The following is an 18784-nucleotide window of genomic DNA, read 5'->3' as shown; positions in this document are numbered from 1 at the left end:
ATAATAATAATAATAATAAAAGTTACTGGAATTAGTTTTCGGCGGCCTTTATTTTTTGCATTGTATTATATTTGCCTTTTTAAGATGGATTCAGTTGGCATTGATTTAGTTCTTCATTTATATTTATTGCTTTCAGTGGAATTAGTTTCCCCTCCCACATATCAATTTCTTGTTTTTGTTGGACGGCTTATGTTTATGGAATCAGTTTTTTCGATGAATTCAATTGCGATGTGAAATTTCAGTAATTGTATTTATGTATTTTTCCCAATTTTTAAGAAATTTAGTTGGTTTTTTTTTTTTTTTTGTAATTAAGTATCCATGTCAAGTACGTGAGAGTATTACTTTTGAATTTAGTTATTTTTTTAAGGTCTTAGAATCAGTTTATATTATTATTTGGTCTATATTTCCTATTTTTTTTTTGGAAATGTAGTTTTTTAGTTATTTGGTCTATATTTCCAATTTTTTTTGGAAAATGTAGTTTTTTAGGTGTTGGAATCAATTTATTGTTTAGTTTTTATTTATTTATTTATTTATTTTCAAAAATCTCCACGTTGTTAGGTGGATTAAGCCTAAAATTATTAAGTTCCTATATTTTTGGTTTATGGTTTAATCATTCACTTATAGTGGAGATATTTTTGAAAATCAATTTCTTTTAAGTTGTGAGAAATACGGTTTTCTAAAATTACTTTTTTTTTTAAATGCCCTCGTATTACAATAATTTAAATTTTATTGTAAAATGGAAAATTCGAAATAATTTAAGGTTAATTATAGTATGGTTTTATATATGCCGGAGGTAATTTAGTAGATACAATAAGTCGGCAAGGTGACCTCATTTGTTGAAATAAAATTATTAACAGTATAAAAGGATGATTCATATAAATTATTATTATCGATCGGCTCAAAGGAAGGTCCCTAATAATATTCTTGTGTGAATTTTTTTTTTGGTAGTAATAAACGATTGATAATTATAAGGATTACATGTGATTGTTTAATCTTCCTAAAGGAAGGTTTTATAGTCGATGTGTTACTTATTATCACTGTTTAATTACTGCAATATGATGTCACTAAGAAATTAGTATTTTCATCAAAAGATGGAATATTAATGGAAAATCGACATCTTACATTGGGATGTAACTAAATTAAACTTATTATTATTGATTTAAGAATTAAAGTCTGTGAGCTTATTATGTTTATTTTTTTTTGTTCTCTGTCAGCTATATCTAATCCTGCTAATATTACTTCCAACATTAATAATTCAATTCCTATGTTGAATGGCTCAAATTTTAAAGAATGGAAAAAAATTCTTTCGATTGTTCTTGTAGTTATTGATCTCGACCTTGCGTTAAGGGTTGACTCTCTCGCCCCAGTTACTAATTGGAGTACGTCTGATCAAAAGAGGGAGTTTGAAAGGTGGGAGAGATCAAATCGCATGTGTATGATGATTATGAAAAGGGTCATTCCTGAAGCATTCAATACAATGTCTGATGACATTACTACAACTGAAGCTTTCCTTACGGATATTGAAAAAAGGTTTATTAAAAATAAAAAGGCTGAAATTGGTACAATTTTGACAACCTTAATTTCAATGAGATATAAAGGTAATGGTAATATTAGGGAGGACATAATGAAAATGTCTCATTTAGCTTCAAAATTAAAAACACTAAACCTTGAAATTTCTGAGGATTAAATAGTGTACTTGGTTTTGATATTTCTTCCTGTAAGTTTTAATCAGTTGAAGGTGAGCTATAATTGTCAGAAAGAGACTTGGTCTCTGAATGAGTTCATCTCACATTGTGTATAGGAAAAGGAAAGGATGAAGTTAGAAAAGACTGAAAGTGCTCATCTTATTTTTACCTCGAAATCTAAAAGGAAAAGGCCACATAAGAAATAAGCTGTAGATAATGATTCTCAAAAGAAACAACGAAAGGAAAAATCAACCAATGTTGAAAATAAAGGTTGTTTCTTTTGTGGAAACCCTAATCACAAGAAGAAGCAATGCAACAATTATCACGCTTGGCGTGCTAAGAAAGGTATGCTTTATAGTTTGGTTTGTTCTGAGGTTAATTTGGTTTCAATGCCTGGACACACATGGTGGGTAGATTCTGGTGTAACTACTCACATTAGTATGTCTTTGCATGGTTGCCTAAGTTGCCGAAAACCAACTGATGGTGAAAGATACGTCTATGTGGGAGACGGCATTACGTTTGAAGTAGAAGCAATTGAAAAGTTTTGATTATTGTTAAAAAAATTTGATTTGAAAGGTATGAACTTTTTCTTTTTTGCTTTTAAAATTTTGAACTTTCGTTTATTTTTTAAAGGTTTAAACTTTGGGATGCCTCCCCTTTTAAAGGTTCAGCCGATTTTAGTAACCTGGAATATCAAGTTATCATCTCCTCAACCTGATTTTTCATTAGGTTCTTCCTTAAGCGTCCCCATTAATGGCTTCTTCATTAAACCTCTTCATCAATGGCTTCTTCCATTAGTGGAAAAAACCTCATTTGCAGCGTTTTTTGGCCATAATCATAATCGACTATAAACGAATAAAAACTTATCCACGATCGAAAATTAATCGAATCAAATCACATTCGAACTAATTAATTGTGTGACTAACCCTATAAGAACTAGTCTGAAAAATGACTGAATTCATTTCAAAACCACTTCAAATTGATGATAAAATGAATAATTTTAAACAGATTATGAACAAAATGAGCTCACGCATGCAAATTTTCTAATAATTTTTTTCCGATTCAAATATAATCCGACCTAATTTTCAACCAAATAAGCAACCTCTTTGCTATTGGTACTAACAACCTTTGAATTCTCAACTTTTGATGTCATCTTATAAGAATCCTCCAAAGCTTAAGAAAAGGATTACAACAAATATGACTTGTACTAAGTGGTACTCAACCATTCCCCTTCTCCCTATGCAATGCCCAATCTCAAAGACCCAAAACACCACAATAACCATTCCTCCTACTCTCATGGTTATCCCCACCATTAATTCACACAATTCAACCTTTAAAACTTCCCTTGTTACCAATTTACTCTCCTTGTCTCTCTCTCTAACTCTCTCCCTTTCTTCCCCATTGTCATCTTTAGCAATTCCTTCATTGAATTCCCAATCACAATCCCCTCTTCCCTCCTCCACCACTCCTTTTTCCCAGTCCAAGAACTTACCATCTGGGTTGGAAAATGGGTATTTTCTTTTTATCCCAATTCAATTTTCTTTATAATTATACTATAATGCATATGATTAATTTTTATTTATTTTTGAAATATATGATTATTATGATTTTGAGGAAAGTAGATGTTGCCATTACAGAAAAATTAGGGCTTGCCCATCAGTAAATCCTGGTTGTGTAACTACCAATCCAAAGTCTGCCAATTTTGAATTCCCATGGCAGATTCCTGCTGATTCTAATGGAGATGCTGTTCAGGTATTTTGATGAATTTAAACAATAAATGTTCTTTTGCTTTGATAGAATTATTTGGGTTGATGAGATTAAGTAGTTTTTATAGTTTATTTTATTGTTCTTGTTGTGATTAAAGGGTATTTAGGGTTCTTTTGTTTGATAATTTTACTTAGTTGTGTTAAATTGTGGAAATTAGCTCAATTGAGTAGTCACTTTGTAGCTTGAAAATTAGGTAAATAGGTTTAGTAGAAATATGAGGAGGAGAAATATTTAGGAGCATAGTGTAAAAAGGAGCATCTCATCGCATCGGCAGCGTGGTAAAGATTTTCAAAAATAACTAACCGATATTTCCCGTGATGTAAAGGCGTATAAAATCCGCATTTTGGGACGTATCTAGGGGATATCTTGTGGTTTCGACCGATATTTAGGCGTTATGATAACCATATGTACTCTATGTTTAGGAGTGTACCAAACTAGTGAGAGGTAATTACTAATGATACAATATGGAGGTCAGGAGAATGATGTGGTTTGTTAGTTGATAAGTCCAACTTACAGTCCATACTCTATGATTCGTGGCTGAAAACCAGACTACTATGGCATAATCTCACTTTTGGTATCATGGTCATAATCTCACCTTCTCTAGACATTCGACAACGTAATGTCATAATTTTTTGGAAAAGTTGTCCTGAATAATCACTTCTATTGCTCATTTACGGTAAATAATTCCTAATATTGATTATTTCTAAATAATCCTACTTTTGTACTTTATTCTAAAAGCACGCTTGCCATATTTTTAACCGGCTACTATAGCCGTTACACTCACTTATTTAGTTCTTCTTCCTCCTTGTGTTTCTTCGTTGGTCTACCTCTACTCCTCTTTGGTGGTAGGTATTATAGTAGCCGGTTAAAGTCAGCAAAAAGTATATAAAGATTGGATCATTTAGAAATAATCAATAGTATTGGTAGGGATTATTCATAGCAAATGGGTAATAGGTGGGATTATTTAGAAATAATCAATAGTAAGGATTATTCATGGGCAATAGGTGAAGATTATTTAGAACAATTTTTCGTAATTTGTTTTTAAGTAAAAAGAAATATATTGAATTTCACCAATAAATACATTTGGAAACACGGGGGCTGTCCAAAGCACAAAACAACATGGCCAAGGCTAAAAAGCCACAAACTACAAGAAGCCAAGAGCTCAAAACAGCTTAGCATACCAAGCTTTATCTACAACACTAAGTGTCTTTACAATGATATCAATTTCGGATTTGAGCTCTTCTTAAAACGGTTAAGAATGAACGCAACTGTTCAGGCTATCCATAATGCATTATACCTTGCACACCAAAGCAATTCAGACTGTTCAGATGAGTAAAGAGGATTTTCTTCCTGCACATAGAACATCTGCTATTCTGAATTTGCCTATAAGTCTGATGGATGTCATTGTCACCTCTAAACCAGTTTACAGAAGGAACTGCAGTTAGTAAGTTTTTGTACACCTCACTGATTCTGAATGTCTTTTGTGAGAACCAGGTCTGATCGCTAGTTCCTTCATTTTGTCTTTTGACTTTCACAATCTATTTCATAACCTAACTACTGGATCCTTTAGAATTGAGATTCCAAAAACACCCACCCTTTATGTTAAAGGAGTGAATCCATTTGACCCGAAGTGACTGCATATTGCATACTATGTGCCAAACCAATTCCCCAACTGCAGCATAATTCCAATGGATAATATTCCGAACTCCTAGCCCACCTTCCTTGGAAGAACACACTGAGTGCTAGGAAACCAGATCAGGAGCCTGACTATCAAGTTATTCATACTACAAAAAGGCTCTACATTCACAATTGATTCTTGTTTAACAGCTTTTTAGGAAGAACTACTTGTGTGAGGCCGTCTCTCGGTGAGACGACTTCCAAACAAGGAGCCCATATACTAATAATTAAGTTAGTTGCGCTATTTAATTTAGCCCATGTATGGAAAGCGTCTCGTGGTGAGATTGTCTCACACAAGAATTTGTGTTTTAGGAATGACCACTATCTGGGCCCGCCATGTAGTTGTATTGGTGAGGACTGCATGAGCTAGAGTCTTGCTCTGTAACTGACCTTAATCCTGTCAACCATCTTTTAAAGAAAGTATTTAAATTCATTCTCTTTGATGTGTCTAGTAATTAGGGGCAGCCCTAAGTATTTGAACAAAATGAGCTCCACAGAAATCCAGAAGCATGGCTAACTGAAGGACTAACTCATCAGAAACACCAGTGAACTACACGACTGTTTTGTTTTTATTTGTTATTAAACCAGAAGACTCACCAAACATATTCAAACTTTGTATGAGCACACTGACAGAAGACTCGTCACCTCTTCTGAAGATAAATTAATTTTAGAGGGAATAAATTATGAACATTCATTGTAATGATTAGAGAGGAATAGATAGCTTAATAAAATGGTCATTCTTAGAGGTTTCCATTCGGTGTTTGAGCTGTGGATTTCAATTATAATATCTCCGGTCGGGTTACTTTTGACTCTTGAATTTGATTTGATGTTTACAATACTGGTTATAGTAAGTCGGGTCGGGTCGGGTCTTACCCAATACTGTTTACAATACTGAGGCACGGTAGGCAGTCCTTTCACATTCTTTCCTTTTTGTGAACTAGTTTTTGTGCTTGATCGTTGGTGGTCTTATTTTTTTTTTCTTGTATGAAAACTTTGTCATGCAAATATGCAATTTACTTATTGAACACCTTCCTTCTAGAAGTATTTTTTCGCCTTACTTTTGAACCTTTTTCCATGACATTGGTGTTAGAGGTGTTCATTCGCGTCATCGGTTGGATTGTTGTCAAGTATTTTGGGTCGGCTTCGGTTCAAAATCGGGTTTTGTGTCCACATTGGTTTTTGCATAATTGTAAATCTATTTTTAAGTCGGGTCAAATCGGGTGCGGTAACAAGGTCGAGTGAATATCGGGTTTGTTTTGAACACCTCTAATTGGCGTAATGGAATGTTGTTTGAAACTTGAACACTTATTCCGTGGCTAGTGTGTTTTTGTTAGGTACTTTTAATAAGTGCTTATCAATTTAATATTTTGAGTTTTTACTTTGTAGAGAGCTTATGAAATATTGTTGGGAATTGATGCAGAAATTGCAAGAAGCAATTTTGAATACACAAAAAAATGCCAAAATACAAGTTGTGGAAGACACACCAATCGGTAATGTTAACAGTATGATTGCTGTTCATTGTGTTTGCGTATAAATATTCGATGGTGTCTTCAGTCGTGTGCCATTTCTTTCTAAGTTAACGGAAAAACCTAAGCTAGTAATGAAAATGATCCACCAGGACGATACCTTCGAGCAGAAGTTGACGGAGGATTTGGCCGAGACATGATGGAGTTTTTGGTGAAAGGAGATGTTGTAACATATCGTTGTATGGCTACCAAAGTAACCTACGTCTATCCCTTTACAACAGCTTTTGGGGATTCAAACGGCCAACAAGAGAGAATGAAGAAAATAGTCGAAGAACTCGGTTGGTACTCTCCCAGTCTCGACCTGATGGAATAATCGTAATGACTCAATGGTACCGTTCTGATCTCTTCTATTTTATCTGCATTGTTCATTTATAGATTCTCATTGGAACTTTCATAGTGTAATATAATTGTATTCAATTTTTGAATTGGGTATAAATGGAGCTGTTGGAATAGTTATGGTCTCTAAGGGGTGTACAATTTCTTACAAGATAGTATACATCTTGTACTCTACTTATTACTAGTAACTGATCTACTTTGTGTATTTCGTATTCTTTGTGTATGTCTTCCTTACCACAATAACATTCCATTAACCCAATGCCTTTAAGTGGGTCCCATCTAAGGGTTGGTTGGGTCCCATCTAAGGGTTGGTTGGGGGTCGGATGTACGCAATCTTATCTTTGTTAGTGATAACAAATATTATTTTCTCCTCAAAGACTTTTTAGTTATATGTTCTGTTACACTAAAATAGCACTGTTATTGTCTTATTGATCCATCACAAAATCCTACAAGCATCTAATGCTTGTGTCGTTCTGATCATGCGAGTTTTAAACTTATTTCCATTCCTTTTGATGGAACTGGTTCTAGGCTTATAGTGATTGGAAGAGGTCTATTATAATAGGCATTAAAACAAAGAACAAGATGGCCTTCGATGGTACTTAACCTTAACCTGTTCCACAAGCTGATACTTTAAAAGCATGGGAAAGGTGTAACAACATGGTGATCAGTACGCTTATTGCTACTTTGGATAGGATGACTGCCGAAAGTGTTGCCCATTATATCAATGCAAGAAAAATTTGGCTTGATCTTGAAGAATGGTTTGGATTGTCGTCTTTTGCTCAACTATACTCTCTTCAAGAAGAACTTGCTAACATTACTCAGCAACTAGGACAAAACGTGGTCACAAATATGAAAATCGTTTGGGATGAATTTGATCATTTAGGTTCACTTCCTATGTGCAAATGCAACGATTGTATATTGATTAAGTACGAAATTCCTCGAGTTACAAAAAGATCAACGCATGGCGAATTTCCTTATGAAGCTTGATGAGAATTATCATCAAGTGCGTATCAATATTTTGATGATGGATTTATTTTTTATTTTAAAGCTTTTGTCTCTGATTGCAAGACAAGTCTCAATCTCAAGAATGCACTCAGGTTTCTGGAAACAAAAGGTTTTCTCATTACTTTTGTGATCCCGACACTCCATTAAGAGATGCTTCAAGATTCGTGGATATCCAAACTCCAACAAGTCTAATTCAGGCAAGAAGATTGCTACAATTGTATAAACTGAACACCGGCCTCACTTCAATACTCTTGCCAACCGTCTTGGCAAGGGATGAACTTCCATCAGATTATTTCACTCTTGCTAGCACTTCTCGTCAAGCAAGGACTTTTTGTCCTATCTTTTGAATGGATCGTGAACAGTGTCGCCACAGATCATATGTGCAACTCTTTTAAGTGTGTGTGAATAAGATTGGAGATGTACTATTAGCTGATGAAATTTCTCTTGAAGACATACTTCGTGTTCCTACCATTTCAACTTTGTGCAAAGATTGTGTTGATGACAATATGTCTTTAATTTCACTCATGATGCATGTCTATTGATGCAATTGTTTTTTTATCTCAAAGTAATCCTAGTAATTATCAAAAATGAATCTTTCTATGAATGACCTAGAAAAGATATGACACTTGAGTAGATGTGTTCATTAGAGGGTTGATTTCAGGTCGGTTCAAAATCGAATCTTGTCTCCATGTTGATTTTTACATAATTATAATGTTTTTTTAAAGTCGAGTCAAATAAAATTTGGTTACAAGGTTAGGTAAATATCGAGTCATCCGATTAATTTTGAACACCATGTCTAAAGATAGATATATCCATCAACACTCTAAATTTCAATCAAGAGTTGAGCCTTGTGTATTATTGAGTTATCTCTTTAGACAAAAGGCATATAGAGAGTACAACCTCATCAATGCATCAAGGAGAAAAATATGATATCGCCAATGTCAATAGTAGGGGATGGCAAAATAGGCAGACAAGTGTAGTCCTCTCTATTCACCTAAAATTTCATATTTGTCGCCTATCTATCACCCTGGCGGGTAAATTTTTATATTTACACCTGATCACTTGAGTATACATTCAAACTCATCCCCATCCATTATGGCCAATTGAGTATAGCGATCATGGGTAACGGATACCCCACCTAAAACCTGTCTCACATTGACTACATGTTCACTTTATATGTACTCCTTACAAATTTAATTGTATACAAATGAGAAAAAAAAAAGCATTCTTAATGTTTTGTCAATAGTTTTTAATAAAATCATACAAAATTAATATAAAATAGTAAATTGAAGATATGACGCAGACAAGTATAAGGTAGATCGAGTGGATATAGAGCAGGACAAGTGGGCGTGGGGCGTAATATGCAATGGATGAGATCTCATACCCGCCATCATATTTCAAGTAAAACTTTTCATACCCATATCCATTTACTATCTACTAAATTCATACTCATACCCATCCATGATAATTGATGACTAAAAATTTTAGTTTCATTTTCTTTAAAGTAATGAAAACCCCCTCAACCTTTCCAAAACAAAAGTCCAAGACTTATGAAAATACATATATATATATAATAATAATACATATGAAAACAAAATTGGCAAAAGTCATTACAGAGCTATAACACAAACCAGTAACGAAGTACAAGCCCTTTAGAGCCCATATGAAACTTGGTTATCAAACTAACTACTACCTACCCTTAAGCTGTAGGAGTATCTAATACTTACTACAATATTGTGCTAATATTGATCACAAATTCTTGCGTGAGACGGTCTCACCGTGAGTCTCTCTCCATAGATAGATTGAATAGCCCAACTAACATAATTATTAGCATATGGGCTTTTTGTTTTTACGTCGTCTTACTGGGAGACAGTCTCTAATGTTGATTAGAGGATCTGGTGGTGAGGGAAGACCTCATATTTACAATGGTGGACTCATGCGCCCCTAGCTTAACCGCCTCTTTCCCGGCTCTAAGAAACCTCGAAACAGCTCCCATTACATACTCATGACCTTCCCTGACGTTCATTTTAGTCGCCATTTCATCCGGAAAACTGCTCAAAAAATGATCGCCATTCAAAACAGCTGCTAACTGCACTATTTCGGTTTGGAATTGGGATAATTTTCTCGTTTCATCGCTTTCTGTTTTTCTCAGTGGAGTTACTTCGGGTAGTACCTCTGTCACGAATCAGCACGCTAAATCAATGTTCGGTTACATTACATAAAACACGAGATGCTAATGAACGAAGAGAATACCAGGGCAATCGGTTCTGGGAGAGGTTAATTGGGAAACAACATCCTCAAATGTACCCGCCCAGGCGTCTCTATGAGTTAAGAAATTGGATTTCAGATTGAAAATCTTTTTAATGGTAGCTGGGATTGATGAATGCTCAAACTCTGAATTCGCCATTGGTCCTTTTGGTTTACTAACCACTGCACAATTTTAACATAAATAATGTCAAATAAATTCAATCAAAAATTTAAGTTAATGGTTATAACGCTGTAATATGTTATATACATACTCTATTACACTCCCCCGGTTATAACGCTGTAATATGTTATATACATACTCTATTACACTCCCCCGGTTATAACGCTGTAATATGTTATATACATACTCTATTACACTCCCCCGGTTATAACGCTGTAATATGTTATATACATACTCTATTACACTCCCCCGGTTATAACGCTGTAATATGTTATATACATACTCTATTACACTCCCCCGGTTATAACGCTGTAATATGTTATATACATACTCTATTACACTCCCCTGATTATAACGCTGTAATATGTTATATACATACTCTATTACACTCCCCCACACTCTTGTATAGTTGTATGTATAAAATATAGCACAAAATGATGACGCTTGAGTTAATTCACGCAATGCAAAAATAGTATTCAGCACACCCCATAATTGTATACTAATACTTGCCATTATGGGTGTTTAATGGGTCGGAATTCGGATACAGGAAGCCAGGCTAGGCCCTCGACCTATTTTTATTATTAAATTATAAACTCTATTGGTCAATTTATAATAATTAAATTATCATTTATAATAATTAAATTATAGAAATGTTAACAACTCTCATTGACATTGTCATTTATAATAATTAAATCATCCATCAATTATGCTATTTATAAAGGTCTATTTCCGACCCTTATTAAGCCCTTTTACAACTCGATTTAATTTAATTATAGTAGAGCCCGTTTTCGGCCCTACCCATAATCAACTTAGCCTTTACAAAACCCTTCTAAAAACGGGTTGAATAAGGGCTAAATGGGGCTCAGCTCGTTGAACAACCCCTACTTGCCACTTCATAAGAGCTCTTTGGATTAGCAATGCGAATGCAATAAATGTCCCTCCTTATACAGCTAAATATTCCACTTGAAACGATGAGCAAACGAGATTCAAAATTGTGACATTTCGTTATAAAGAAACTAATTCAACAGAAAACTTAAACTAGTAATTGTAGCTCCAAAATATATTATATATCAGCTGGTCTTGCACGAGACGGCCTCATAATGAGACCGTCAATTTGGGCCAGCCCAATTCGCACGTGTAACAACCTGGGTATTTTTTCATTTTCTAGGCATATTTCAATTTTGATCTTAAAGGTATCAATTTTGTTCTTAAAAGTATCAATTTTCAAAATTGATACCTTTAATGTCAAAATTGATAAATACTCAGAAAATTAAAATGTTGTTACACGCGCGAATTGGACCGACCCAAATTGACGATCTCATTATGAGACCGTTTCGTCCAAATTTTTGCAACATTATTAATATGATCATCAAACTCAATCATTCAATGGGTTGGTCACACATCAAACTTGTAATTTAAGTTTATATGCTATTTGCTAACCAAAAATAGGTAGGAGATGAGATCTATATACAATAGCATTTAATTTGAAGTATTGTCCTCAATCGTTCATGATCACAATTCACACCATTGTCTGTCTGACATCTGGGTCGGTACAGGGTAGTCGATACAAACATTATAGATATTGTCATGTTTGCCGGATATCGCTCGTGGTCTTATATTTGTTAGTGTATAAAATATATATTTTTATGTACAATATTGATATTAATTTAAATTAAATTTATATATAAATTACATTTTTATTAAGTAATATTATTATTATATTCAGTATATTTCGCCTATAGGAATATTATGATCAGGGTCTGGGCAGGGGCGGATCTAGGATTTAAAGTCTCAGAGGGTACCAATAAATGGACAAAATTTTAAGAGGATTTTGCGGCAATAAAGTTTGTAAAATGAACAACTAATTTGTTCCAGTAAAATGACATGTAAAAGTACGATAATCTCAAGTTAAAGCCAAAATAATATTAAAGTGATCAATTAACATCATCATCTAAAATGAACAACTAAATTTCTTTAAGGAAAATGAACATTTTAACAAATATATTACTTTTTGAGGACGATATAAATAAATGAGGGATATAAATGTGTTAGACAAAAAATAAATGTTGAATATAAATGAATGGTTAAAATAAAAAGATAGTATGTAGAAATTTGAGGACGAGATTAAAAAAAAATAAGAGTAAAACCATAGCCTTAAAAAGAAAATAGTGCAAAATCAAAAAGATAAATAAGAGGAACAAAGAAAATAACAAATAATATCTCATGGGTTATTATGTGAGAATATAATGAGTTTTATATGAGGAGATAGTTAGTATCTCATTAATCGCTCTTCATTAGTCATTTCTTAAAGACTATGTGACGCAAATTCGATTAAAACTTGTTTTCTTTTAAAACTTGCATGGGGCCATGTGCCATCGTAGGCCCCATGTAGATTCACCAATGGTCTGGGGAGGAAAAAAATACAACAAGCTGGCAACTCATACCTATAAAGAAGGATGTGGCCAAAGACTTTTCCGGCTTAAAATTAAGTAATATAAAAATTAAAAATAAAAGCACTATTATATTATTTACTAAATCTTTTTTTTTTCTTTCTTAAAAAAAAAGTCTTAAATTTGCTTTTTTATCTTTAGTTCTAAGGCTCAAGTATAAACGAGCGCCCGATAATGCTAAAACTTGCCTACCCTAGAAAAAATGAAACAAATGAAAAAGGAAATTTCGTGGTAGTATCATGTTGGAATGGCATCAGAACATCACGAGTACTCTACCTCTCTTTCCAACTGTCATTGTCAAATGTCACCATTAAAAATGTGTCTATTAGATCCTCACAATTTAAGCAATATAATTATATAATAAAGATAATAATATTTAAGAAAGTAGTAATGAAATAAAAAGAGAAAATAATTTGCGTAAATAAAATTAAAAAAAAATTTAAAATATATTAATGAAATTAAAAGAAAGTGGTAGATCATTGATCAAAATTAGAAATAATTCAAATTAAGTAAAACAGACTTAAATGAAAAATACAGCAAATTCAATGAGACGGAGAGATAATCATTTTTCTTTGTCTCTCTAATTTACCATTATTTTTCACAAGTCTATTTATTTTACATTATTTTTATTTTTTATTAAAAATCCCTATTTTTTTTATAATTAATTTAAATCATACTTTTAACTTTTTTTTAAATCATTTTTTTAAAATTTATTACCAAATATTCTAATATTAGATTATTATGCACACCTCTAATTATATGTCCGTCTTAATTAATTAAAAATGAAAAAGCAGTACCCTCTACTCCCAAGTCCCACGTTTTAAGTCAAAAGGAGTCAAATTTATGATTTAATAAAAGGAAAAATTAAAGGACTTTAATAAAGCAAGTTGCACCACAAAAAGTGTCCACTGCCGACCAAATAAGAAATCAATTAAACAAATACTTAGCCAAAGCACAAAAAGATAAGTTAATTCAATATTTCCTTGTTTATTACTGTCTCCTGCTCAATCTAATTGTACTATTTAACTTTTCATACATACCGAGCAATATTTTAAACTTTAATATCTTAAATTATTTTTAATTAAAAACTATAAAATGTTAATATTAATAATCTTTAAATTGAGACGAATCAAACAAGATCCCACATGACTATGTTTTAAGTTATCGATTAAGAGTAAAATACAAATTAAGAGTAATAAGTAAATAGTGCCAAAAAATGGGACAATTAGGCTGAATAGGAGGTAGTATTAATCTATACTCCCTCTGTCCTATTGAATTTGCAGCATTTTTGATTTTAGTTTATCCTAATTAATTTGCAATATTTCTATTTTTGGATAATGGCCCACCACTTTCTTTTAATCTCATTTATATATTTTAACTCTCTTTTAATTTCTTTTACTCAGTTCATCTCTCACTTTCTTTATTACCAGATTCTTAAAATTTACTCACTTTCTCTTTGATTGAAATAAAAAAGGACAGATGGAGCAAGTCAAAACATAGTCACGTAAGATCTTATGTGATTCGTTTTTAATATAAATTTATTAATATCAATTTTTATAATTTTTAATTATATTAAGGATTAAAAAAATACGTTAGAGTGTATAAAATAAATGTGAAACTTAATATGAATAAAATTGGAGAATGTATTTTAGAGTAATTGAGTAGTTTACATACGTGAGTGACAGTTAATAATAAAGTAATATGTAATTTTAAAATTTCTTATAATTGTAAACTTTTTTATTTTTAATTATATACGGAAAAATTATTGTGAATAATCCAATTTATTTTCAGTTACCTACCAATTATCCCACTTCTTGAAAACCTTTTCTTTTAATTTGTTGACAATAGACTCTTCAAAAAATGAGCTAGTATATCAGATTACCTCTCATTTTTTTTTCTTCTTTATAATAATCCAATCTATTTTCCATTACCGGCTAATAATCCCACCTTTAATTTTTTTTTAATAATCCAACATTTGCTTTCAGTTCTGTTGCTAATGGACTCTTCAAGAAGGTAAATGAAATTGCTATTATTTCTCAAACTTAAGAAGTTGATCATTGCATAAATAGTAATTGTCTTTACCTACATATCCCATCAACTAGGGGTGTTAAAAAAATCAGACCCACTTGACACGACCTGCCGACTCGCTGACCCACGTCCTAAATGGCAGGTTAATTTTAAAAAAATAATATAATTCGGGTAGGGTACCCAATCTGTCTTAACCAAGATTGACAGGTAATGAAAAATAGGTTGAATTATTATAAAGAAGAGAAGATGAGAGGTAACATGATATAACAGATCATATTCTAAAGGGTCCATTGGCAACAAACTGAAAGCAAAGGTTGAATTATTAAAAAAATTTCAAAAGGTGAGATTATTGACAGATAATAGAAAATAGTTAGATTATTCACAACAATTTTTCCTAAATATTAATGCTAATCTTTTATTGTGGCCGTCTTATCATAAAACGACTTCAATTTGATCAATACAAACTATTATAAAAAAATAATGACTATGTACAAGTGAAAACTCAGTTTTTATTTATTTTTTTTTACTAATGAATGGGTCTTTTATATGAGACTGTCCCGTATAACAATTAGGATTATTCTTGTAGTAACGTGGTGAGAATCGAACAAAAAAAAAAAGAAAAAAGAAAAAGAAGGGAAAGAAGATAATACCCGTTCCTTTTTTGATCCAAGGGGAAACCATAATAGTAGGAACACGAACACCAAGTCGATCAAAGCTAAAGAAAGTAGGGGGAGGAGCAGTATTCCCATCTGGGCTTGGTATATTTTTGTAAGGAGTTTGTACATGATCATAAAATCCACCATGTTCATCATATGTTAACACTAATAGACTTTCATTCCATTGTGGACTTCTTCTTAATGTTTCATAAACTTCTTTCACTAATTTTTGTCCATTTGCTACATCATGTGATGGATGATCATCATTTGCTCCATTTCCATTTAAGTCAAAAAATCTGCCAATAATATTTAACTATTTGTTAGTGGTTTAATAAAATTTTATTCCATCCTATTCGCCTAATGCGTTTTATTTTACTTTTCACTATTTTTTAGGTTGTCAAATTGAACCACGTGTGAAAGAAAAAATATTATATTTTTAAATTTTAATATGAATAAAGTGGGGATAGTAGGTATAAGGTGTGAAAAAGTTAAATTTAGTAAGATAAACCGATAAAGTTAATATATCAGATATACAAATAAAATGAGACATTTAGTTAGACTTGACCAAATAAGAAAATGAGAAAATATTTAATTACTTTGTTCAGCTACTTGAGTTTGTATGATTACAAATCAAGTTGTTTTTTTAGGAAATGTATTTAATTGGGTATAAATTTTAGACGAAAGTAGTAAGGTCTATTACCAATAAACCATTATATTTTAGATTAAAAGAAAAAAGTGAGATTATTGTGTAAAAAAGAAAATAATGCAAAATAAAAAGAGGCACCAGAGTAACTTGTAGCGTTTTAAAATTCAAAACCATATTTTTACACAATTTTTTCGGTCATCAAACATTTATAAGAATGTTCTTTTGAAGGACCGTCTCTTGATGAGACAATCTCAAAAGAAAAAAAATTCATATGATAATTATTTGTTTTATTGACCAATATAATAGGCATATAACACACGTCTCACGATAAAACACTTTCATACGAAAATTTGTTAATTTATAATTTTCACATCTCAAAATATAGTTAGTTAACTACAAGTGTGTCTTATATGAGATCGTCTCGTCATGAGCTGAATTATATAATTAGCCTATTTTTCTAACTTAAGCACGAGATCACTTAAAATTACAAGTTACATAATCACTTTAAAATTAAAAATAATCATTTTAAAGTTATTAAGTGTACATTAAGCTTATTTGTGTATATTAGACCGTCTCACCGATATACGGCCAATACAAGCATCTCATTAATGATAAAAAGAAAAAAAAGATAAAAATTGAATTTCCACTTATACAAATGACAAATTAATTTTTTAATAATTTTAAGATCGAATTGAAGTCATCTACAATAAGAATGAGACGAACTCACTAAAGATTCAGTGAAACTTGCAACTACAATCCAAATAGATTGAGTTTTAAGTGGATCACATGAACCAATTAAGTGTTTATCCTCATAAATTTTCGATTATTACCATCTTAAACCGTAAATCTATTCAAAATCAAAAATAATTAAAAAAATACACAAAATTCAGCAATTAGAAATAAAATATTACCTGGGCTCAATAACCGTTAAGCTGGGAAGTTTACCATCTTTAGCATGTTTCTTAAAAGTATCATAAAAATGAAATTTAAAAACATATTTTAATTTCCTCAAATTCCTAAAAAACAAAGTACTCGGAATCGAATGAAAATAAATCCCAAAATCCAATTTATTCTCATGCATTGAATCAAATATAGTTTTCTGTGGATACCCAATTGCCAATTGTTTCTTCACATGACTTACAGCACCATGTGAAGTCCCAGAATACACAAATAATCTATTGGGTTGTGTTGGACCCGGAATCGATGAAAACCATCTATCAAATACCGCAAATTCCTTCACTAAATCCGCATAAACGGGCACATTTTCGGGCCTAAATCCCTTCATTACTGTTTCCGATACATTCTCTGACACTGATTTTGCTTGTTCTACAAACCCTAACATTGACGGAATTACGGTATTGTTTCCCCCAAATACTTGTAAAGCTACTTCTTCAAAGGAGTGTCCTGGATCCGGGTCTACATATTCGGCATCGTCAGTTACACAAACGGGTTTCGAATCTGGGTTTTGGGTTGATACTGGGTTGCATTCCGACCCGTTTAATCCGTTTATTGATGGGTTTACTGATTTTTTCATCCATCCGAGTAAGTGATCGAAGGAACGGTTTTCTAGGACGAGAATTACTATGGTTTTGATGGGTGTTTGGGTTTGGGTTAAGCATTGTTTGGGGAGGAAAATGGTGGTGAAAGAAAGGAGGAGAAGGAGATTGAAAATGGTGGTGGGTTTCATTAGGTGGTGTTTTCAGGCTTTGTGAGTGATAGAATAGAGTGAACTAGAAATGGGGGTGTATAATTAATATTTTATGAATTTATGGCTTAAAATACTTACACCTTGACATATTGTGTAAGAAAATGTCAATATCAAGTGGAAAGCATAGTCTTTCTTGATTTTTTTTTAAATGCACCAAAACTAATTTTTCACTATTTATTATTTGATACTCCTAGTATTTACACATCTTCGCTAGCAAACGGAAAAACATAACATACGGGTGAGAAATCTTGTTTTATTCATTTCGTCACATAATTTCATAATAGTAAATTTTTATAATTTTTAGTTATTTATAACTCTATATATAAAGAATTCAACAAATGCATTAGATTATTTTGAATGCAAGTAAAAAAAATAAGGAAAAAGTATAATACTATTATAAATTATTATATGTAGGTGCAAATTTGGATTACCATATGAAATAATTAATAATTTATTGTAGATCACAAGGGATTTTTTCAATTTTTGCTGTATTTTTTGGATTTTTATGGAATGTGATTTTGTCAAGATTTAAGAAGATTGAATGACTGACAAAAGTTATTTAATAGGAGTAAGATTTTTTTTTTCTTTTTTGTTTTTGGTGGGAAGAAGTGGAGATTAAAGTGAATTAAAGAGATACCAAGTAAAGTAGATTCTTAGATTAGAAAGCAGTATTTGGTACTCCAATCAACTTAATTTAAGGTCTAATGAACATATGTGGGTTAATGAGGTTTTGCACTCAGTTGATTGCTAATTGTGGATAAACATGGTCGGTTTTACCAATTAAATTTATTAATTTATTTCAATACATCGGTGAGATAAACTAGTTGTAAATTAGTTGGTTCATAATAAGTTATTTTAATTAGTTTAATTTA

General features: G+C 31.9%; 2 protein-coding genes across 4 annotated transcripts; one reads left to right on the top strand and one right to left on the bottom strand.

Moving 5' to 3' along the window:
- The first annotated feature begins 2851 nt into the window (after window positions 1-2851).
- On the top strand, window positions 2852-8678 carry LOC130799942 (thylakoid lumenal 17.9 kDa protein, chloroplastic). Of its 3 annotated transcripts, none has more exons than XM_057663242.1 (5): window positions 2852-3196; window positions 3323-3437; window positions 6550-6619; window positions 6748-6984; window positions 7520-7659. In XM_057663242.1, exons 1-4 carry the CDS (start codon window positions 2883-2885, stop codon window positions 6966-6968), a joined length of 720 nt encoding a protein of 239 aa, XP_057519225.1. In that variant the 5' UTR covers window positions 2852-2882; the 3' UTR covers window positions 6969-6984; window positions 7520-7659. The 3 variants fall into 3 exon arrangements, with proteins under 3 accessions (XP_057519225.1, XP_057519224.1, XP_057519226.1); XM_057663243.1 differs by lacking the exon at window positions 7520-7659 and adding an exon at window positions 8089-8678 and having other exon boundaries at window positions 2855-3196; XM_057663241.1 differs by lacking the exon at window positions 7520-7659 and having other exon boundaries at window positions 6748-7206.
- Window positions 8679-9563: 885 nt separating this feature from the next.
- Window positions 9564-18044, bottom strand: LOC130799941 (non-specific phospholipase C6). Its single transcript, XM_057663240.1, has 4 exons — window positions 17116-18044; window positions 15553-15854; window positions 10250-10426; window positions 9564-10171 (listed from the first exon to the last, which is right to left on the bottom strand). The coding sequence occupies exons 1-4, from the start codon at window positions 17889-17891 to the stop codon at window positions 9873-9875; spliced, it is 1554 nt and encodes a 517-aa protein (XP_057519223.1). The 5' UTR covers window positions 17892-18044; the 3' UTR covers window positions 9564-9872.
- Window positions 18045-18784: the final 740 nt, after the last annotated feature.

Source organism: Amaranthus tricolor, chromosome 14 (genome assembly GCF_026212465.1).
Source record: "Amaranthus tricolor cultivar Red isolate AtriRed21 chromosome 14, ASM2621246v1, whole genome shotgun sequence".
NCBI classification, from domain to species: Eukaryota; Viridiplantae; Streptophyta; class Magnoliopsida; order Caryophyllales; family Amaranthaceae; genus Amaranthus; species Amaranthus tricolor.
The sequence above is the reverse complement of the archived record's forward strand: the minus strand, read 5'-3'. Positions and strand labels throughout refer to the sequence as shown.